This window comes from Limulus polyphemus, unplaced genomic scaffold, assembly GCF_000517525.1.
Source record: "Limulus polyphemus unplaced genomic scaffold, Limulus_polyphemus-2.1.2 Scaffold2268, whole genome shotgun sequence".
In the NCBI taxonomy this organism is placed as follows: domain Eukaryota; kingdom Metazoa; phylum Arthropoda; class Merostomata; order Xiphosura; family Limulidae; genus Limulus; species Limulus polyphemus.
In genome coordinates this window covers 35,526-61,029 of record NW_013667878.1, presented here as the reverse complement: position 1 = coordinate 61,029, position 25,504 = coordinate 35,526, and the positions used below count along the sequence as shown (strand labels likewise).

The 25,504-nt window shown below is 31.2% G+C and overlaps 1 protein-coding gene across 2 annotated transcripts in view; it reads right to left on the bottom strand.

Moving 5' to 3' along the window:
• The window catches only part of LOC111087534 (histone-lysine N-methyltransferase PRDM9-like), a 35,616-nt gene extending 12,848 nt beyond the window's left edge, over nt 1-22,768 (bottom strand). Inside the window, exons 1-2 of one of the 2 annotated variants that reach the window (XR_002612211.1) lie at nt 21,807-21,871; nt 3,247-3,973 (exon numbers count right to left, since the gene is read on the bottom strand). Coding sequence is in view for 1 of the 2 variants with exons in the window: in XM_022394476.1 (XP_022250184.1) it covers nt 21,807-21,870 (64 nt within the window). In the remaining variant the exon portion in view is untranslated. Of the gene's footprint in view, nt 1-3,246; nt 3,974-21,806 lie in introns of those variants that run through there. The other variant, XM_022394476.1, reaches the window with a different exon arrangement.
• Nucleotides 22,769-25,504: the final 2,736 nt, after the last annotated feature.

The following is a 25,504-nucleotide window of genomic DNA, read 5'->3' as shown; positions in this document are numbered from 1 at the left end:
CTCTGGTTTTGAATACTTTGTTGCATTTATTACATGGGTGTTTTGCCCATACAGTTGATATAGTGTTTCCATCTCTCGATAAAGTTCTTAACCAAGGATAGTTGTTTCTTCTTGAATAGATAGCTGCAAAAAAAGATTTATTGATACTGTGAGTGAAATGAGACATTGGTTCATTTCTTCACGAAAAAATTAATAGCTAAACTCTACTTTAAAAATAAAAAAAAACTTAAGTACACTTTAATATTTTTGCTTCATATAAAAGAAAACGTAAGTAAAATGGACATATACTTCCTTCTAATAATAAAGAATACAAGAACATATACAAGGAATATGAAGTTTCTTACATTACAAACTAGACTAACTTTCATATATTTTCATACACCAAAAAAAATACAATACTTTTATGAAGAACTATGCGTTTTTAACTAGTTCACGAAACCTAACATACATAGAAATAAACAAATTACAGGGCAGCTTCAACCACATACTAATTCAGTTGCACTGCTGTATGTAAAACCAACCAAAATTTACTTGTACCTCTTTTGATACAGAGTATGCTTTAACTACATCCTACGCATTTTCCAGTGAGATGAATTTCAGAACTTTCATTTAGTAATCAAACTTATGGAAGTCGGGATTTTCCATTGTTTTTATTACTCATACATATCATACATGAAATTACAAAATCAAATATAAAAAATTATTACCAAGATATGAAAATTAAAATCAAATTTTCAAAATTATGTTTGAATGTAATATCAAAATGTCACAAATGTTCAAGAACTAATGAAAACATTATGCTAAAATGTTAAACTCAGAAAAAAAAATCTACAATAAAACTTAAGTTTTAAATATCACTATATACACACATTTGTGAAATGTCTTAAATAAATACTTATATCCCACTTCAACTGAGCTTTGAATATTACACTTCTAGATGAGTCATACCAACAATCCATACATTAACACAACTTCCCTCTCACATATTCAACAAAATCATTAAGACTCAAACACTAACTAATCAGTCAGAACCTTCCATACAACTTACCCATGTTTAATTTGACCATCTTGGTACCAAAATTGTTAGTTGAATCCATTATCATTATGACAAATATGAGGAGAAGACAGGGATAATAGTGGGAAAGGTACCTATATAGACAGATTTCAAACTTTCTAAAACTTAACATTCAAACCTTGTATCACTTGTGCTAGAATCTCCAGAGAAAGGTCTGGAACAGTGTTGAGTTAATCAACCTAAGTGGTAGGCTAATATTCATCATCCAAAATGAACAAACCACCAGCAGAACACAAAGCCAAGAATACTTGCTCTTGAATAGGACACATTTGAGAGATTCACAGGAAGGAAAGCATAAAAAAATAAATATATAAAAACTTGGAACTTTGCAGAATCTAATATACTTAACACAGTTACTAGAAAATTTTATTGGTGGTCTGCCATGAGATATATCATTCCTAAAATATAGAAAGACTCAAACTGACAGTTTCAATGATCAATCAATTTTTAGCACAGATTTTGCAAGTCCTTGCTTATTTACATGACACTATCAAAACATTATTACAATGCACAATGTCTAAGTAAACTTGTACTGACAAGAGAAAACTCTGGCAAAAATCAGGCAAGCAGATCCTTAAAACAATCCACTCTCCTGTACCTCCAACAGAAAACTCTGGCAAGCAAATCCTTAAAACAGTCTACTCTCCTGTACCTCCAACAGAAAACTCTGGCAAGCAAATCCTTAAAACAGTCCACTCTCCTGTACCTCCAACAGAAAACTCTGGCAAGCAAATCCTTAAAACAGTCTACTTTCCTGTACCTCCAACAGAAAACTCTGGCAAGCAAATCCTTAAAACAGTCCACTCTCCTGTATTTCCAACAGAAAACTCTGGCAAGCAAATCCTTAAAACAATCCACTCTCCTGTACCTCCAACAGAAAACTCTGGCAAGCAAATCTTTAAAACAGTCTACTCTCCTGAAATATAATAGCAGTGCAGTATAAGTACCTCCATGCAGTAACTCTTTTCTTTTTATATGTACTAACAACTGTGTTAATGCAAACTGCCCTTTGGTAAGAGAAGTCCCTCAATCTCAAGGAACAATGCAAACTTTCATAGCAATAGCAGATCATGTATTGGAGATAAAAACAAAATAGTTATGAATAGGCCACGATATCTGGTAATTCACATATAGGTAGAAATTATAAAAACAATAATGTTGTGAGTTGGCTACAAGTGAACCAGAAAGTAAGTTAAAGAATATTTGATGCAGAAAAGTACTTTTTCATTTGATTATAACTTTACCAAACAAAAAGACAGCTTCATCCTCCAAAGAGGTTTTTTACATAATAATGAGATCTTATAATTAATTGAAAAGTGCTTTATCTCCATTCCTGACCTGTGTATCACATGTGATACACAGAAAATAATGCTAGAGCACCCGAGTATCATATGTGATACACAGTGACATTTATTTGACACGCAGCTGATGTTCATGGACATGGCAATAGGAACTTGTTGTTTTGGTTCAACGTATGAGGTCAGAAGAGCATCATATGTGACAGACACTCAAAGTGCATGTTAATAATAATAAGTTAAGGTACTTTCACTCAAGAGAAACTGTAAATCTAAGATAAATACAACAAATGTTTTTATTATTTCCTCATATTTTCATTACCCATTACACTAATTTTCCAACAAATGAATAAAAATAAGCAGTTAAATTAAGTGTATCCATAAAAACCATTAAATGACCTAAAACAGGGAAAGGGCTAAGCTAATATGATAAACAACCAATTGAAATCTATATGCACTCAAAAATGCAACTTTCTGAAGAAATCATTATCTTTCATTATCATTTGCTTAATTTCAAGTCTGTTCTAATATATGAACTATATTACCAATGCTAAACTCTAAATCTATTTTGCTTAGCAGTACAAAAAAGTCATTATAAATTTGCCTATGGCAAAAAAATACAATTTAAACTAAATGTACTTTGAGTTATTGTCAGACTTACAAAACTTAAGTCCAAGGTATAATCTTTTGTTACTGTAGATTTAGGATACACATCCACTGATAATGCTCCATAAAACTCCACGGCTATAAGCTATTTGAAATCATTTTATATTAAGTTACAATAAATGCTCTTTTTGAAGTAGTAGGCAAATTAATATACTAAAAAAAATTATATATTCTGACCGAAATCCAAAATTTTGATTTAATAAAATATGTAACATTTTTATATTTCATATGTTCTGAACACAAGTGTACTGACAAAACAACTTTTATATTTAATAATCAATCTCTGTGTTTTCTTCAACTGTTTCACGTTACCCTTATCAACTGTAGAATTAATGCTTTAGTATATAAGCACTTATGAAACACATCCTTATGATAAAGTTTATTTGTTTGAAACATGGTCCTAAATGTAGATTCAATAGGAAATTCAACAGTTAAAACATTACTCTCAGATTTTTTTTTGTTTATGAAGGGTCAAACCCATAATAAATACCTTATGATAAGATTTGAGAAATGTTTCAGACCATCGCTATCAGAAATAAGAAAGGAGAACAGCAGCGTAAAACTACTTTTATCACTCAATACATAGTTTAATAATGTGAATTGATAAGTCTTTATTTTACCAAGTTGGTGCAGAGCATCTTGATCACTTGTCGCTTACAAATGTACTGCAGTTTCATATAATACATAAAATTTTTTTATTATTCACAGGAATGATTGTATCTCTTGTGCCTCTCAAGATTATCCTTCCATGAAAACGTCCTAGGACACAAGTCACAGAAAAAAACTGGTCTATCATTGCTGTGAATGGCTTTGTGTCTTTTCATATTAGCTTTTTCAGTGAAAGTTTTCTGGCAAACATCACACTGATAGATTCGTGGATTCTTTGCTGGTCTCTCTGGTAACGTCATGACTACCTGACACAAGTCACCATAAAAGCCTGTGCATGGGAAAATGAAAAAAAGTAAGTTAATTATTATTATGTGTTTAGTGATTATATCTCTGTATATAAATATACATAAACAAAAATTTCCAACATTTATAAAATAACTCACACAATATATTATAAAATACAAACTAAACATTAACAGCTTTTGACTACAGCTGGCAACATATGGCAATATTGGTTACCAACAGTTGAACAAGCACCTATTAAATGAAAAAAGTTTCAAACACTATGCAGTTACTGAAGCAGATGAAACAATTACAACATAAATCTGTACGTAAATGGACTAGGTATAGCTATAGCCTCTTTTACATACTTTTCATCACAATATTTCTCTATTTATAGAAAGTTCAACTAGAAAAAATCATCAATTAAAACAAACAAATGATTAACTTTAAAGGTTTTGAACTACTCTTACATTCAATGTTTTTAAGCTCTGTGTTCACCATAGAATTATATTCCTACTGCCATATACTATAGTAGAATGTAGTAAGCTAATTATATAAATACCAAAAGATTCAAACATTTCAGCAGCAATTATTTATGTTTAATTTTAAGTTTACTTGCATGCTACTAGAAAATCTAACTTTTTCCAGATAAAGAAAAACTAGAAACAAACTGTTGACCCACAGAAACAAACCATATTCAAAACCATAAATACAATAATTGAAAATGGAATACTTCTTTCAAATCCACCAGCATAAACATGGTGATCTGAGCTCACCTGATTTCACATGTACTTGTTTAATAAGTTAAAACAATAAGCCTTGTATATGAAATTATGTTATTTAAAAACCCTTAATCCTCAAAAAATATTCTCAAGTTTCAATACCATCACTTTAAACGTCAATATGCTGTAAAAACATAACTTTGAACAACAGTGGCACTTGAAATCTGCTAACACTTAAGCCTAATGTGATTCAATAAATCTGATTTAATCTATGTCTCATGCATACAATAAATTTACAACACTAAAGAGAACTAAAGGCAGTGTGACTTTAAATGTTTTTATTGTAAACCTATTCCATACATTTTTTACATAATATGCTATAATACAAACAACTAGTAAAATACATCGTAAAATACATTTTTAACAAAATCAATACTTTCACATAAAACAAATCAGCCAATACAAATTGTAAAATTAGAAAATGATAAATAAGATAACTTACACTCTTTCTAAATTCAATGTATGAAAGTTGCAGATAATATTTGGAAAAATGACTGTAGTCTTCACTTCATGACTACTGTGCTTTGTTTGTTTTTGAATTTCGCGCAAAGATACACAGGGGCTATCTGCACTAGCCATCCCTAATTTAGCAGTGTAAGACCAGAGGGAAGGCAGCTAGTCATCCCCCCCCCCACCACCAACTCTTGGGCTACTCTTTTACCAATGAATAGTGGGATTGACCATCACATTATAATGGCCCCATGGCAGAAAAGGCGAGCATGTTTGGTGTGTTGGGGATTCGAACTCGCAACCCACAAATTGCGAGTCGAGCGCCCTAACCACCTGGCCATGCCGGCCCAACTACTGTGCATAAATTATACAAAATTAAAACTGTCCATGGCTTACATTTACAAAGATCCAACTTTGCAAATTCAAAACTGTATTAACTTCACAATTATCTTATTTTCATTCAACTTTTCCGGTTCAACCTTAATTAAGTGAAGTGTATCATAAATTAATATATGAATTAGTAATATCAAATGTTTAACCCACTTATATGCACAAACTATAAAATTTCAAATGTTGGACACCATGCAGACATTTAACTATGTATTTTTAATTTTTATAATTTCCTTAAGAGTGTATGACATTATATAAAAAGTTTTGTTTTTCATGAACATTTCTGAAGTATTCAAACGAAGCCTATATTTTCAAAAAGAACATTTAAAGTTAAGCTATTTAAAATGTTAAATACATTCACAGTTGAACTGTAAAGGTATCCAGACTGCCAAAACAAATATAAAACATTTGTTTAATAAGGTAAAACACAACATTATATTACTGAAATGTGACAGCAAGAGGTGCTACTGACAAATTCCATGGACACTTGATAGTGGGTTCCCTTTTATATATATAACTTACTAAAAATAATGTTCATTTTATGTTTTCTTTAATTAAAATGATTTTCAAACAGGTACTTATCTCTGAAATACAAAAAGCCTTTCCTTGTTGAGTTATTCTAATGCTTTCAGCATGAAAGTAAGACTAAGATATTAAATGTCCTTCACACAATGCAAAGCATGCTTCAACTTACCCACTGTTCTCCACTCTCCCACATGACATTGCACTATGTCAGGACGTATACAAGTTCTGCCTTCCAGCCACAGTCCAAATTTCATAGTTGCAGTTACGATGAAAATCAAGTACCTCCAAGTTGTGGGGAGGTAAATGGGAAAGTATTTTAGAGGCAAGCATCTGTTTCAAATTAATTTTAATTCTAAAAATGTAAAATTATAAACAGACAGATTTACTTCTGAAATACAAAAAGCTAGAATATCCTCTTTCAGATGGAGGAGGGTACTAGAAGTAATCTGAAGAACCACTGGTTTGCCAAAATATGAATTCTTGGTCAGGAAGATGATAGCTTACACCACAACAATTAAAAATGAGATCAAGCAGAATTGAAAGGAATATAGAACCAGAGTAGATTCTACAAACTGAATTCATGGGAACATGAGTGGAGTAAACAAGCCTCATAATGACAACATTCAGAAAATGAATTATTCTCAGCAAGGTACCTCTTCACCCTTTAAATAGTATACAGGAAAGGAGAATCAGGCAGTATGTGTTTATCTATGGAACCATCACATTATCAGGTATGGCCACAGGTGGTGGAATAACAGGTAGTCAGGGTAAGATCACAATGTTTATAGTGGACGATTCTTGGAGAAATAGATCAGTAACAGCTAAAGAATGGACATGCTCCTCAAGCTAATGCCCCTACATCTACATCCAACAATGATTCTATTACACTAGATGCCACATAATTTTCAAACAGGGTATTAGACCTTATGGAAAAAATAAGGTACCTGAAGCATTGAAGGCATAGATATCACAACATTGTCTGACTAATGCCAGTAATAAAAAAAAATATATGATCAAGCAAAAAGTTAGTTAAGGGTTCAAAATAGGGAGAAGCATAATATGAAATCCAAATCCCATTTAAGATAATTCCAAAGAATTTTGGAATGCTGAAGACAAAATGCTTAGCAGAAGTATTTAACTAACTGGGACAAAAAGGAACGATGGCTTCGGAAGGTGGCTGACAAGATAGGCTCTAACCAGTTATGGAAGAAGATAAGCTACAGCCAGTAAACTAAAACGAAAGAATGAAGCAAATTACTGGAGTTAAACATAAACATGATAAAACATGTCTAGTGTACAACTCCAGAAGATATTTCAAAACGAGTGATAAACATCTAAAGAACAGTCTACAAAAATGGATTAATATCCAGCTTCTTGGACAAAGGACCAAACAACAGCCAGCCACAATGTTTTAGACATCACATGTTGCTGTGAAAAATGGTCATTTGAGGTTGTTGTTGTACATTATTCCATAGTAATGGAACTGGTTCCCCATAAAAAAGTTTACCTAACACCAGAAACATTGAGCAGGCAAACGTGAAGCAGTGAGGAGAACTTAGCACTTTGAGTAACTGATTTTGGCCAGAACCCAATGAAGAAGGCTGATAGAGAGTAATGCATAGAGGAAGAGGTTCTCCCAAGATTGATTCAAAGCATCTACTACCACAGAACTTTGATTTTTGTAAGTGAAAAGCAGTAGAGTAGAAGATAATTGATTAATGTGGCAAAGTCACTAATCACAGAATAACCCAGACTTTGGCAAATTTACTGAAAAACCAAATGGTTAAGGGTTCATCCTGTGAGAAGTTGATGATCTTGAGATAGATAGTTGACCAAAATGTTCATCACATCAGGAACATAACAGGCTCAAAGATGAAGATGTTGAGAATTAAGCTAAATGTAGTATCTTCAGGATTCTGGGAAAGCAGATTAATCCAAGCCCACAAAATCAGGAGCTTCATGGACCTCACATATGGGTGTGACAACTGGGCCTCAAAGAATGAGAAAGGACACACAGATTTGAACAAGGAAGCAATCTTTAATTTAAGTCTTGGCAGCTTACAGAATAACAAACAACAAAGGACTACTTCACAATGAAGGGCAAGTGATCGTGTGTTTATATTAAAAACAAAAAGGTGTGCGACTAGACAAATGATGAAAACTTTATTAAATAATATGCTCTTGTTAATGCATATGCTCCAACCTGTAATTACACACACATATTGTGTCCCCAAGTTAAAATACAACATAACAAGTTAAAGCAGACTTTCACTAGATTTTCACATAACATTTCTGGAATTTTTGCTTCTATTATTAAAATTCTCACTTGTAATTACTGGTAACAGGTCTATGTTTTGTGCAGTTTTATTTTCTGAAAACTCTTCAAGTTCTCTTTTGTTTATATGGGTACTGTTTGGTCTTTACCTATAATTTAGTTGTGTTTAAGTATTTGTTTAAGTTGTCAGTGAGCAGATAGTGTGTAATGTGCCCCACAGAATAGTGGAGCCTAAGTTTTCATTTAAAATATGCAGTGTTACTGTTATTTAATGAATTTGAATTGAGAAAAAATCTAGGGAAATTCTATGTAAATCTATGCAAACATCTGCTTTAAAGCTAGGAAAATTCTGCTCTCTCATATCCCAATACTGTTTTACACATGTCAATAAGCCTCGAGTTTCTGACACAATAAAATAGTGACTGGTACCCGATAGATTAGTTGGCCAACACTGTGAAGATAATGGGTGAGTACACCCACAACTACTGCTAGATTCACAGACAAGAATAGCTTGGCATGCTAATTAAAAAGCATTTTGTTATCCTTGTAAGAGAATCAGACAAGAAAGTGTCTCATCTCTACTTGACCCAATTAACCACAGGGGAAAGTTAAAGTTAGAAACCATATTAAGCAATGCCATTTTCCAATTTTAGGAATTATAGTGAAAAATACAATAAAAGAAGTGGAAAGCATGTGGTACAACCTGGTACTACACAAAGAAGTAGAAAAACTGAAGCTGTAAGAATGAGTACCACCCTGATTGTTGATGAGAGTTACCACAGTAGAGTTGTCTATATGAACTAACAGAAAATATGGTGGTGTTGAAGGGACAGAAACTCAAGACAGGCATGTTGAACAGCCCAAAGTTCTAACATGTTGATATCAGCTATTGTTTCCTAAGGAATCCAAGAACCAAAATTACATCAATTCCTCAACACAGCACCCCCGCTCCCCAACCCCCAAGATGAGCATCTGTGAAGAGACAGTTGAAAGGAAGAGGAAGAAAAACAAAGAGATCTTGCTGTTGTGATAACAGATCTGAAATCATATGCCACTGGGAAGCAAGGTCCCATTGGAGGAGGCACGCATAAATGCACCTCAAGAGAATGACTTCACGAAGTGAGGCCAATGTCCCCACAGCAGAATGGATATCTTTAGCATAGATGTGGAAGACCAAAGAGTATGAACACCAGACTCCAAGGCTTGCAATTCTATAGGAAATGTCTGAACGTGTTGATTCATGAAATTTAAGTTGTGGATGATCTATATACCTCCTACTGATGCAAGCACAATAAAGTCACAGGGAGAGTGAAAAGCTATGGAAAAGTTGACAAATGCTCTTCATTGTGTAAAGGGTATTCATAACTTTAGCCACAGCACGAGAGCAGTTCAATGTTTAGAATGTAAAAGTTACAAGGAAAGTAGGCAACAACAAACAAGGTGTACAATTAAATTTGAATGATCGGCACTTGTGTATTGTCTAAAATTTAATAAATAATTAAATTAACGTTTCATATTTACACAATTTTAAAAACTTTATTGACTCCATAATATTGATCATGTCATATAAAAATGCAAATAATCTCTGCACTTTATATGTAGGTATGTAGAGCTTTAAAAATATCTTCAAGACAGGAAGATTTACATAATGAATTGATATTATATGTAGCTGTTGAAAGAGAATTTGAACCAAATATAGTGGATAGAGCATTTAAGAAATTTAACAAAGGTTTATTGTCAGTTACAAATACTACATTAAGATCTATTTATGAAAAAAACAAAAAAGAAACTTTAAGTTTACCTTATATTCCAGGATTAACAGGTCAATAACTCAAAGCTTTTAAGAACCAACAAAACTTTTATCCTATCTTTTAAACCTATAAATAAGATTAAACAAATGTTGGGGAGTTATAAGGATAAAATAGAAGTAGAAGATAAAACTTTGATTTACAAAATAGAATGTGAGAGTATTTATATTGATCAAACTAAAAGGAATTTAAAATACAGATTACAGAAACATAAAGGTTATGTAAGAAATAATAAAATAGAAACTTAGCTATTGCAAAACATGTAAAAACAACACAACACAAAACTTTATTGGAAAAAACTACAATTCTAGCTCAACCTTGTAATATTACACTAAATGTCAGAAAATCACTAGAAATAATAAAATTTAAAAAGGAAAATGAAGTATTAAACAGAGATAAAGGGTCATCAAGTCAAAGCAATGATGTAATATAAAGGTTGACTAAAGAATTATGTAAATACAAAAGCAATATAATATGTAGCAGGATATGTACAGAAAAATTATAAATTAGTATGTCCTGCAGATAACTCCTCAAGATGACATAGAGGACGTCAAAACATTGTACATATAGAGTGTATTTTTAAAGTGGTTGATGGTTTCAATAAAGTTTTTAAAATTGTGTAAATATGAAACATCAATTTTAATTATTTACTAAATTTAAGGTGTATAATTCAAATACTTGTATTGACACTTAAGCTTATGAATGAGGGATCAAGCTCATTAATATGCTAATCTAGATGGTGTCACATTATATTAAGGTCCCTTCATTTGATACCACAAATGAAAAAGATTCATAATTCTTAACTATTACAACAAATTAATTGTTTTAAAAGACATTTAATAAACTATGAAAATATAATGAAATATAATAATACAGCATATTATTTCTACCAAAAACTGAACTAGTTCAAAATTATAATGAACTTCAGAATATAGTTAAACTTGCATACCACTGGTTAAAACAGCATTTCCAAGAGTGGTGGGTGTTCCCCCCTTGAGTGGTGTAAATTATCTCTGGGGGAGGGCACAAGCAATTGATGTTAGTAGTACAATAATGGTAAATTAAGCAATTTAATATATTTTTACTAATGAAAATAATAAATAATTACAACACATATAGTATGCTATTGTGTATTCATATATTATATCTCATCAGTTATCTCACTCTTTCACTCATTTAAAAAGTGGGCACACAATGTGGATACACTGTCTATCAGTCTTAAATTTCATTTGCCATTCTCACATGTTAAAGAAAAAACAATAAACATAAAATAGTTAAGAAAAATAAGAAGTTAGGAGAGCAAAATGTGGGTGCTCAAGCCCACATGCCCCACATCTATATAACCCTTCACTGCCTGCAGATTGATTTGGGAAGGTGACTGCTCTTCAAAGAAATGTAAAAAGAAAAACAAAAATAAAGAAGTAAGAGAACCTTACCTTCTGACATCGGCATTCCAGCCCCCTACTTATACTTGTATAATTTGTCTACAGTACTACTAACTAACTTAATTTCAGCTGTTACTACAAACCTGGCTGTAGACCAAATGCATTGTTTTCTAGCAGCAGAGGTACTGTCATGCCACAAAGTTTGGTTAGTGGCCACTTTCTGCAGTATGCAGTTATACTACTAATTATACTACTAACTATACAACTAACTAACTTAATTTCAGTTGTTACTACAAACCTAGCTGTAGACCAAATGCATTGTTTTCTAGCAGCAGAGGTACTGTCATGCCACAAAGTTTGGTTAGTGGCCACTTTCTGCAGTATGCAGTTATAATATGAAAGACATTTTTGTAAAAAACCTGAGCTCTTGGAAATAATGGGAAAAGATGTTTATCAAAACAGAAAGAGAAACTAAAGATGAGAAATTTGTTTATTTATTCTACTAAAGGCAAAAATATTTTTGTATCATTCGCTGACATAATACATTTTCATTATGCAGCTTTGTAAAAAAGTTTTGATTCTGAATAATAACTTGTAAGAACAACTGTTGAAGTAATGTTGATTAAAATAATGATCAAATAGTTCAAAAATAGGTGATGCATATGCCTACCACTATTTTACATGTTATCCCTAAAACTTTCTTTACAAGATATGCATTCTATGAACAAATATTATCATTCCACATCTTCAACATAAATAATATTGAAAGTATTTGGTATTTCAACTTTTGTGATTGATACAAAATCAAACAGTTTTAAAAATACCAAAAATGAACTGTAATAAAATAATTTTGGAGGTTTTTGATATTTCTCCTCCTTTGGGAGTTTTATCAATGCCAGTCTAAAACTGTCTCTAGCAATGATGATAATCTAAACTGAACACAAACAAATTACACTTAAACCCATTTGATGTTTCCTTATTTATGAAATTTTAGTTGCACCTTAAATGTTTTAAAACTATAAGAACAAACCATTTATAAAAATACTTTATAATAAGAAATTTACATGTCTATCATGTAGCTAAGTTTAGACGTGTGTAATTATATAACTGTTGCAAACATAAAAATTGTACTTATTCATGAGGTCACTATCCTCAAAAACTACCCTTGAATGTACATCAAGTAACTTACTCGAGTCTCTTAGTTTGTTTCAGGTATTTGCACAAAGCTACAAAAGAGCTATCTGCACTAGCTATCCCTAATGTTGAAATGATAGACTACATAGAGAAGGCAGTTAGTCAAATGAACAGTGGGATTTTTTGTGGCAAAAGAATGCAAAGCCTGAACTCTTGGATTCACAGTCTGGCATGTTAACCACGAAGCAATGCCTTGCCCACAAGTTTGAAACTTTAAGATAATTTGCAATGCCATACATGTGAAACCATTCTAAAAATTTAAAAGACACTTCTACACATGAAATCATTTAGCACTATCTAATGTACTCAGTTTTTGCCATTAACTTCTTAAACATGTATTTTTTCACTATTCAGTACTCTATATGTAGAAGCCCATACACTACTTTAAAGAAAATTGTTTCAAGAAAACCTGCAAAATAACAATAAATCATTTTAAGCCTAATCCAAAGTATCATGAGAGCTAGTACTGGAAGCCTCAAGACAAGATTTCTGCTAGGCACTAAAAAAAAAAGGAGTCAAATTAACGTAGTGTAGTTTTACCTTATTTAAATATCCATTACTAAAAGAGAAGTTCAAGATCTTTGAAAATAAGATGACCTCCATTAATGATATTATTTACTGATGTAGCTCCAACATCAACCTTTTATCAGACACTCAGTATAATATAATATTATCTACCATCCTGTATACTAAGAAACTTTTCATTCAACATGAAGAGATCAAAAACTTTAACAAACAATATCAAAACATTTAGGGTCAAGTAAAAAGAAATGACAAGAACTTTTAAAATTAAATGCTTGCATTAGGTGCTTATACAAAAATTCATACTGTTTCCAATTTAGAAATTTCAATGATATTAAAAAATTATCGTATCATCCAATTTTCCTCAAACTTTTCTTGGTTCCTGTAATTTTTATGATATTGTGCATTGTGGAAGTGTCAGAATCAGTGTAAAACAGTTGTGGACATTGTATGATGTAAGCTGACTCATATTTCAGTCTTCCAAACACATATATGCATCTTTATTAACAAACCAACTGTGAAAAACATGTGACAACAGATGATCAAATACTTGTCAAATAGAAAATACTAGATTTGAAGATAATGCCACTAATGTAATTGACAAAAAGTGGTCACAGAATCTGTTTCTTGTTTTAATATTTGGTTGTGCTCCCCTGGCCTTGATAACTGCTTGACATCACCGTGACATAGAGTGCACAAGCGACTGAATATAGGCAGAGGCGAGTTCACTATGTACATACATGGATTAGGGCTTCCTGCATTTACAACATACTTCTCAGTTTCTTCTCTTGCACTTTGTTACCCATTACCTTCTAGCAGTTTTCGACAGGGTTAAGATATGGGCTGTTGCCTGGCCAGCACAGTGTCTTGATCCTCTATCTTCAAATACAGTCCTTCACCTGAAGCAATAAAATAAAACCTAAAATGTCTTTTCAATACACACAGAGTAACATTTCCTCTTTATTTCATGTCTAATGTATATAGTGCATGAATATTACCAACCTTTTTAACCATGTGGCATGGAACAGAATCGTCCTGGAATGTGCACTGATCAACTTGACCAAAATGATCCCGATTGTCGGCTTTAACCAGGACTCAAAAATCTTGATATACTTGTCAGCACAAACAGTGCCTTTCACAAAATGCAGGCATCCTACACCGTGGCCAGAGATGCATTCTCATATTCCCTGACCCTGAAAAATGCTTCACAGTTGCAATCAAGCATGCTGCATAAAACTCTTCTCCACATCAACACTGTACAAAATGCTTTCCATCAAACCCATGTAGGTTGAACCTTGATTCTTCTGAGTTCACTCTGCTCCACATTGCTTTAGTTCAGTTAATGTACTCTTTGGCCCAGTTGAGCTCCATATTTCTCATCTTGTTGGCAAGGAGGGATTTCTTGCTTAGCTGTTTTGCTGGGAAACCAGATGAACACAGGCAAGACCAGACGATGCACACAGTGACCCCAGAAGTTTTCTGCCATGCTCCGTTTCAGATCTGTGGGTGACAATCGACAATTCTGTAGCTCATATATTTCAAGACATGATTGTCAACTGCTGTGGAAGCTTTCTTCCTTCCCCTTCTCTTCCATTTCTCCACACAGCCAATCTCTCTGTATCTCTGCACCCATCAGCTGACAGTAAACTGGCTAAATTTAATTCTTCTAGCAATCTGCCTCATCAAATGTCCCTCTTTGCTAAAAAAACAATGAGTGCTTTTTTTCTGTGGAGTTAACTTGCAACTAGCAAATAGGTTTCTAAATTGATTTTCAGTGAGAAACTATTTATAGCCTAAAAATGGCTGATGCAATACCCAGACAGCCTATAAAGCTGGTGATGCAATAATTAGACAGTATTGCATCATCCATGAAACACATTTGCACCAACATGCATTTAGTGCCTCAAAATAGACAAGGATTCTGAAGAAAAGTGTGAAAAAATGAGTGATGCAATATGTTTTTCCACCATTGTATATGCATACTATGGATGTAAAGCATTTTGTTTGTGGAATTTTGGGCAAAGCTACTCAAAGTTATCAGTACTAGTCAGCTCTAATTTTGAAGTGACAGACTAGAGGGAAGACAGCTAATCAACACCACCCACTGCCAATGCTTGGGCTACTCTTTCATCACATTACAAAACCCTACAGCTTTTGGCAAAAGATGTCATTCCTACCACCCGCAGATTCCGAGTTAAACATCTAATCACCAGACTGTGCCAGGTTGGCTCCAGCAGAAACTACTTGTATTATGTAAAACTAAGTGTTCTGCCAAATAATAATATTATAAGTGATAAAAAAGCATAATGAAATAAATAACTTTCAAAAAATTACTTCATGGTTTCATTTTATCTATTGTTCATATGAACCAGCTTTTAACCCTTTCACTGCAGCATATATTATAAAATATTTTTACTTAAATTCTCCTCTATGTTCATAAAACATTCTCCCTATCACCACATCATATCACAGTTTTTCAAAATCTATCAATAAAAAGAATAAAAAAGATGTACCTGTCTGTTCATTTCTACTTAATTATAAAAAATACAATGGTTACAAACAAATAATGTACATTTAATTTTAAGAACTTATGCAAGTAAAGACAAATGTATAACAATATGTCAACAATATGCAACCTGCTATAGTACATCCAGTGCCGAAGAGGCTTTTGTGGCAACTACCAATACTCATCAGGCTGGCTGGGAAGCGATAAGCATAATAGTGGTTGAGATGCTATTTATATTAATCAAACTGCATGAGAAACTGTTATGGTGTGAACTGCATTAAATTGAAAAAATAGCTTGCTTTTCTGTGTAAAAAATATATATATTAACAGTTGTTCATAATAACCCTCTGTGTCTCCTATTAAATGTTACCCAGCAGAGAGCATTGTTTGTCAGTTTAGAAACATACCACTTACACAAACAAGTGAATTTAAATTAACTAAAGTTATCTTGAATAGTGATTGCAATTTGCTTGAAGATTCACATGAAAAGCTTGATGTGAGAGAAAAGACACATTTAAGTTAAGTCAAAGCTAATCTACTGGAACAGAATACAATCAATTATTTGCACATTAAAACAAAACTTATTGAAATACCATAAAAAAACTATAAACTTTTATACATGAGACCAGAAATTTCAAAATGAGTTGTAACTATCTTTTTTCATACATTGAAATAAATTGTTCTAAACATCACAAAGAAGGAAGAATATCTTTAAATTTATTTCTCATATTACATCTAAGTTGAGGAAACTATTGAGATATGAACTTTGTCATACATTTTCAATTCATTTTTTTCTTTAATTAATTCACTTGCATTTTGTTGTGTTTTTCAGTGCCTTTGGGCTTGAAAATTAATCTTACAACCCAAAATCAAGTAGAATAAGACCTAATGAGGGCTTGAGAAATTGCTTCAGACTCAACAGAACAAGAAACTGAAAGCTACTTGTAAATATTTTAAAGGGTGTTAATTTGTTTATTTCATGCTACATGTGCTACATAGTGAGCAAATAGTGATACAGTTATTTAATAGGAATATACCATTAGTATTTATCTTTATTCCAAAACCAAAATATATATAAGTTTGCCACTTTAATGCACACAAACATGAGGCCATTATACATGTTTTTGGTAGCTAAAGATAAAAAAAACATACATATTATGCTCAAACCAGTTAAAAGTATGTAAATTTAAATCTTACCAACCAGTAACATACAAAAGAAAACAAAAAAAAACACATTAATCTTACTGATTGTTATTAGCATTTCATTGTGTTTTTCAAGTATTTCTTTGTTTTGTCTAAACACTTAAAAATTATATGAGCTACTAATATAGACAAACATCATTACACTGCCCTAAAACTTATGGAATTGAAAGGTTTTTAAAGACCTACTTGTTTACAAGGGTTTTCAAACGAGACCCCAATCTCAATCGCTTTCGAATAATTCATTCTTCTTCTTCACGAGAATAAGGAATAGTGATCTATTCGAAAACGCGCAAGATTTCGGTCTCGTTTGAAAACCATGACAACTTTTGTATGTGATCCTGTATGCTAACTTCTAAATCAGAATATACATTTGTACAAATATGGATGACCTCAATGTGAAACATTTTCAAGTTAAAATAGAATGAGTTTTCCACAAAATGCTATGTATTTTGAGTTAAAGGTTTGTTGAATCTATGTACAACTGAACTGAATATAGATGTATAACAATTAAAAGCACCTCTACTCTAATTGTAAAATATTTATGCATATATGCTTAAATTTTTTAATGTTACTATCGTACAGTCTACATAAGGCTTCATACAGCAATTTTAAAATCAATGTTTTAGGTTTGCTATTTGTCCCACAATGAGATGACTGAGAAAACAAACTGTCCCAATGCTAAACTTCAGATTAGCACACCTGGTAATAAATAAGAAATATCTCACTTTTTAACAGATTTATCCAAAAACAATGTGCATGTTCAGTATTCTGTGAATAATAAAACACTAAGTAGCATTAATTCTGAGTTCTCAGTGAGTGATTTGATCTTTGTGATAGAGATGATGTAGTGAAGTGGTTCCTGAAAACACAAGAGGTGAACTGAGTAGTTTGTGCAGTGATTTTGTATAGTTTTGTGAATTGGAAGGTGATTCATTTGAAACTTTGCTTTTATGTAATGTACTAAGTCATCCGAAAAACAGTTCTTTCATTCAAAATCAGCTGACTGAAGCTTCAAAAGACATTAATAATAGTACAAGCGAAGAAGACAGTTACTTTAGCAAAGTGACTCAAAAAAAAATTAACTTTTTCATTCAAAGAAGAGTTATTTACTGATCCTCAATACACAGATCAGACAGAAGAACAAGAGAAAACTGCAAAGTGCCATCATTGATAAAATGTGAGTGCTGGAATGTGAGAACATATAGCATAAGAAAAGTTTGAAGCAAAAACTGCATTGAAGCTATAAAGCTCTCGAATTTCAAAATTTTTCACTTTACAATATTTTCCTGATCATAAAATGTTTGAAAGAAATTGAAGTGGCCTTTGTTTATCACTGTGTTTCACACTACCATTCATAGTTCTTAACAGATTGACATAAAACCCTTGATGAAAGTGCTTGCACATTCTAGAGTAAATAAAATATTCACTTTAGATATATATAAAAGCACAGAAATTACTTGCATATGTATTACACGTTCAGTTGAGATAATTGTGAATGCTTTGAAAAATAACACCCCTTTTTCAACATATACATATATATATTTAGCAAGAATATCAAATACTTATTAATAGTCAGATATTTTACAAAGGAAAAATTCTGCATACACTACTGACAATGCCTTAGTCAAAGATGGGAAGCACCAATCAGTCTTAATTCAACCAAACCTTTGGTAAGCCAACTGTAACCAACTTTTCAATTCACATCACAAAGAATTACTGTAAAACTATAGCTTCTAAGGTTTCTTATTAAATGTTTTCAGTAACCTTCCATCTTTTGCTAAAGAATACTTTTAACCTGTACAGCAAAAACAGTATCCTATTAAAGTACAGTGTAATACAATTGTTATTGTTCTATCTAGCCAGTTGTCAAATGCTCGAGTACTGGAGAGGTGCAGCTGTTTTTCTCAAGGTCAGTAAGAGAATTGTCTACTGATCTGAAAATGCATCTCCTGTAAAGATTATGATTAATTCTGCCTCAATGCAATATTTGCTTTTTTATTTAGTTTCACAAGTATCAAGGTAGAGGCAACAAAATTCCATCCAAGTAAAGTCACACAAACATATGATCTATGAAGTGACAAAGATGAAAACCAACTCTTAAGATCCTTCAGTTTTCTAGCCTTTGTACACATTTCATCAGTTTAACAAAAACATTATTAGCTTAATGTGTTAACAATAAATTTTATTCATTTTTAATGCAAAATATATAAAAGTCACTGCCATTTCAGTGGGCACTAATTATTCAACTAATTTAGCAACAATGTACTATACAGTTATATTGGTATATTGATGATTTAACAATTGTAAGTCTTAAATATTGTAGTAATATAAATGTACAACTTATCCAAATACACTAGTATGAAAAGTATCTACCAAGTATGTAAATACAATACTTAGAGCTTGAAATAATCTTTGATGAATAGTTCCTCTGTAACAATCTTTCAAATGCAAAGAAATATTTTTAAATTAACTAGTATTTCCACATATTCTACAAGTATATGTAAAACTGTAAGCAATGGTGCAGTATCCTCCAAACTGCTTTAATGTTTTAAAATATATATAACTATTCCACTTTTCTTAAACAATGTTAAATACTTTTGTCAAACTGAAAAAAGTGATTTTAATAACTTTTTTAAAACTTTTTAAACAATTTTATCTTATAAAACTCAGTAGTGTTATTCTTAATTCATGTTACATACTGGTAAGCTTAATTAGTGGAAGGTCCTATGTATTTTAGTACAGAAAATGAGCAACTAATTTCAAATAAATTCTTATAAAACACTATATAATACATGGGATAAAAAATACTGTTTATCTTATTTAACATAGGATATAAGCCTAATACCTACCAATAATGTTAGAAAGGCTGAAATTTTTTTCCCCATGGTAACATTAGCTAACCTCACATTAAAGTTCTTTTTTTTATCTTGTCACACAATTTCTAATATCTAAAAAACCTGTATATATATATAATATTTTCAGTCTATATCTTTCATAATGAAACCAGTTAAGTTTATAAACTATGTCATTTTGTCATAGGAGATTTACTTGGCAGTTTTCCTTATAAAAGTCCTATATATATATATAATTTCTAATCACCTAATAAGTTTGTTTATACATTTTTCAGGACTATTTCCTTTGTAACCAACCCAGCTATTTTTAAACTCGTTGTTGTTGTCATAGAGGCTATAGGGCAGCCATTATCCCATAGCCTACTACAATAGGTGACGACAGGTGGTAAGACAAGGGGGCATTATGGACTAGAGGAGTGGTTCCCAACCACCAGTCCAGAAACAAATACTGATCCGTATGGAGATTTCAGCCAGACCACAAGACAGTTGAAAAAAAAAGTGTTTTAAAAATATAGCTACTGAAGTATATTACTATACAATGCAACATAAAAGTACCTTAAAACCACTGGCTTATAGTACCTTTACGGCTACACAACCTTCAGTTAATTATAGGGGAAATTTTGTATTTTAAAGTCTTATTCAAAAATGTTTTATACTAGTGATATAAAACACGTGTTCAAATTCCTCTTAAAGGAACATAAAAGATGTTTGTAGTACCACAAATATTAGAAAAAATTATTTTAACAATTGTATAATGCATGATCACACACACACAAACACACACACACATAAATAACTGATTTAAAAGATTTAATCAAATCAAATCGCTTAAAAACATGTAACAATTTAGAAGTACTCAACATACTGATACTTAGGTACTTCAGCAATCTTAAAAATACTTAAAACTGTAATCAAAGGTGCAGTATTCTCCCAATAGCTTAAAAAATGTTTAGAAATATGTGTAACTATTCCACTTTTCTTTAAAAATGTTAAAGATTTTTGTAACAAAAATGAAGATAATGGTTTTAATAACTTAAAAAAAAAGTTTTTAAACAATTTCTATCTTAAACAACTCTGTAGTACTTGTGATATAAATATTACATTTAATTCACATGACATACTGGATAAACTAAATAAGCCTAATTAGTGAAAGGCCCTGTGTTTTAATAAAGAAAATGAGCAACTATTTTTAATTAATAAATTCTTATAAAAAACTATACAACACGAGAGATAAAAAAATACTGTTTTTTGTTATTTAACATAGAATATAGGCCTAATAAAATACAAATACCACTTACAATTATTTTACATAGTACATAGACCTAATCCCTATTTTTATACTATTTGTTGCTGTTGTTATAGGAGCTATAGAGCAACTTTCGCCCACAACCTACTACAGTTTAGAAGCCTTGACGATTAAGCAAAGTTTAGCATGAAATAATATATAGTTCAAAAACCTGTGAACACTGAATCTTTAAAAAAAAATTCAGGCACTATATTGAGAGAAGGATAATATTTTTTTTAAGCCGTATCCATATTCTTTGATTTTCCATATCTACTATCCTTCATACATGGAAGTTACACATTATTATTATTATTATATATTTATTGATTTATTTAATCTGTGATTCATCCTTCATAGAGACTTAGTGTTTTATTAAGTTAATTTGAATCTTTGTAGAGCTTACTATTTCAATGAATTTTGAAACGTTACCAATGTTAAAAACATCAAATCTTTTGATTTGTCTTAATGATCACATATTTATATATAAAATCATTTGTGAAGTCACCAGGGTACATTTTGTACTTTCAGCTTTTGTAGTTTTACAAAAGTAAGTAGTTCCTTTCAATGATTCAAGTTTTCATTTTTACAGCATTTTATACAAAGTTGACAAAAATATGTATTTAACAATACAAAATGTGACCTTTCCTTCCATCATAAGTCCCACTAAATCTTTCATAATAGCACCAGTGCTCTTAGACATACCTGATAATTGTTTTTTCCTGAGTGGTGCAAAGCAATGGCTGCCTTCCCCCTTTTTACAGACCATTCTGTTGAATAGTAATTATAAAGCATATACTGTTCTGACCTTTGTAATGTCACTGTAGATGTTGATTCACTACAAATTATTCAGTTGTTGCTTTCTTCACCGAGTTCTTTTTTAACTATCCTACACAGTTGGTTTGAAGATCTTCTTCCTTGGTGATTCAGTTAAATTTAGCATGAAATAATCTATAGTTATAAACCTGTGAACAAAATATGTGGACACTAAATTTCTAAACAAAAACTCAGGCAGTAAATTTAGAAAAGTATAATATTTTAGTGGTATCCTTTTTCTTTGGTTTTCCAAATCTATTACACTTGATACATGGAAATTATACATTATTATTTATTATTATTACATTTGTTCAAAATGTTATTTTTTCTGACTTTAAATAGCATGTGGGTAACACTACATTAATAGCTGCTTATATTACATTTTCATGTTAAAGTAGGCAGTAGCATCAGAGCTATTTCAGAACTAATTCATCTTTTTGAAATACTTTAAATTACTAAAAAAAGTCCTATAGGATTTTGATAGTCATTCAATGCTGGTTTCTTTTGTTGAATCAAAGTCTCCTTTAATCTTAGTGCCATTTCATTCTCTGTATTTGCAATGATCTTCAACATGCTTTAAAATATCACCAAATAACAATCAGCTATTGCACATTGAAAAATATATGAACTGTTTATAAACCTCAAATTACTGTGTTATTTTATACATTCCCCTACTGTTCTTATTGTGGAACTGATACAAGTTCCTCCACGCTTTGTTCAACAGAATTCATAAATCACACAAGATGACTGAAGAAGACAAATCTTTCTTTACTAAAGGACTGCAAAATTTTCATTATCATTCCAAACTTTCTAAGTTTTATTAGATATAAAAACAATAAAACTATTCCAAAATTCAATGCAAATTTCTTAAAACTAAAATTTAAAACAAATGCAGATTAGAGAAATAATTAAGTAAAGAATATGTTCAAATCTATAACTTACCAGTAATTGTCAGTTATATGAATTTTGTACATTTTATCTGTTTTATTGAATTTAACCACAATAAGAACTGAAGAAATGCAGACTTAGCCATCTTAAAAAATTAGTCATTAAAATTACAACAGAAAGAATAACATATTTAAAATACATCTACCAAAGTTATAACTAATCTGTTTAGTTATACATTAACAGAGATAAAGAGCATTAAGGAAATTAAGGTTTGCTTTAGCCACAAATAAGATCAAATTCTATAATCATATCACTCCATCTGAACTAGTGTTAAGACAACTTAACAACCATGACATCTATCCTGCCAGTGACGAAACATCTAGTAATGTTAATACCCATATAAGCAGCATTGGTCTTATAGGTCAGCATTAACATAATTTTGAAAGAAAATATTTTAATACCAGCAAGGAGGGGAAAAATGCTTTGGATAACTTCAAATCTAACAAACGAATTGTCATCACCAATATAGAGTACAAAAATGGAACATAGTAGAAATATACATATAAAAAAAAACAAAGATTAGTCTTAAGAAAATGGAACTTTATGAGATTTTAACATGACAAACTTTCCATTAATTTGTCCATAGTAATTTCTTTCACAATTTCACTTTCTATAGAAATTAGTGCTACCCCATATAATTTCTCTTGTTCCATTTCAAAAATGATTTTATGAACTTTAATCTCAAAAATGATCTTTTGCTACTTACCACACTAATTGGCAAAGTAAATAAAATTATTGGAGCAATAAACATATTTGGAAACTTCTTTGATTTTCACATATACATAAAATAAGACCTTATATGGAGGTGAATTTTGTGGTATTTGATGTGATATTAATTTAAGTTCTGCACACAAACATTCACCACAAATATTCCTATTCTCTTTGCCTGTTAGTATTTTTCCTAAATATTTACAACTTATGTGTCCCTAAAATTTTGTGGCGGGTTCTTTGAGACCTTCAAACCAACCTTCAGCCAGCTTTAGTCATCACTAAACCAGATAAAGGCAACAGTGTTGTTATTCAAGACATAAAGGTACTATGCTGAAAAGGTTAAACAGACTGTCAGTGACACTACTATCCTAAGTTCCATAGACTGACCAATGATCCGACAAAGGCAAAAAAATCAAATATTGGTTGGAATTTAAAAAACATCACTGATAACTGGATCTCTAACAATATTAGACCAGTGGGATTTCATGCAAGTCTATCTATACAAATTACCAAAGATTCACAAACCTGGTTGTCCTACTAAACCTATAGTCTAATATCTTCATTACTTTCACTCTTAGAAATGGGTTGTTTCACCTATAATTTAGTCAAATTTATGTTGTTTTTTTTGTTTTTTAATGGAGTTCAATAGTAGTAATCATACAGTAAAAGATTGTTTCAAATTTTAAAAGAAAACTGTTAATATCACATTTGAAGGAGAAGTATCTATAGTTAGTCTAAATAATGAGTCTTTATTCATAAACATACCACTATACGAGACTATTGATTTATGTTTGAAATCAGTATTTGGGCAAAAATCAATTTAAAATGGGTTAAATAGACAAATATTTACAAAATTAATAAACTTCACAACTAATGAATCATTTTTTCTTAATAAATTGAGTTTTATAAACAAACAGACAGAGTTAGCATGGGTTCGTGTTTAGCTCTATGGCCTTGCATTTGTTTTTGCAAGTGAAAAAAATGACTGTCCTTTTCAGTTTAAACCATTTGATTATAACCGTTATGTAAATTACATATTTTCGTTATTTAAAAATGAAGAATAGCTGATGAAGTTTGTTGACTATATGAATGATCAACATGATTACAGAATTTACCTGTGAATGCCAACGGAGTCTATTTTGCCTTTTACAGACACCACTGGGTACAACTAACATGGAAAGTTTGACAATGGAGTATATGATAAACCAACACACATTGGACTCTACTAACACTGCAAACAGCTTTATACCACATGTCATTATAAAGGAAACCTAATCAAATTTGTTGAATACTCTTCTTGCATTATTGGCAATACTACAGAGCTTTTTGAATCAGAACTGAATAATTTTTCAAGAATTTGAGAATGAATTGTTTTCCAAAACATTTGTAAAAATCTAATTTTGAGATAAACGTAAAACAGCTTTCTACTCCTTAACAATTTAATTTTAATGTCTCAAAACTGCCAGTGTTTACAATTCTACCCTATACTGGTGTATGCTCTGGTTCTAAAAAGTTTGCTTAACTCTAACACTCATTAAAAATATGTTTTCAAATAAGAATAACACTTACCTTCCTTAACAATCCTGTATAATTTATTAATTCCATTGCCCAAACTGTGAGAGCCTTAATATCAATTCCACAATAAGACTAGGGGAACATACAAAAAAAAAGTATTCCAAAAACAATTCAAGTATTGTCTAACATGTAAAAGTTAATAGTGCACTAGTTCAAAGCACGATAACTGCAAACGCAGAGAATAAGATACTGCTAAGAATAAATAACTTCTGCTTTGGCACAAGAAACCAGCTTTGAATAATCATCATAATACTATAAAACTTTCATTAGTAATTTATGGTATTTACTTTTTCAGTTTTCACACTTTTATTGTTTTCAACACATTTTTGTTATTAAAATATTTTAGTTATAAT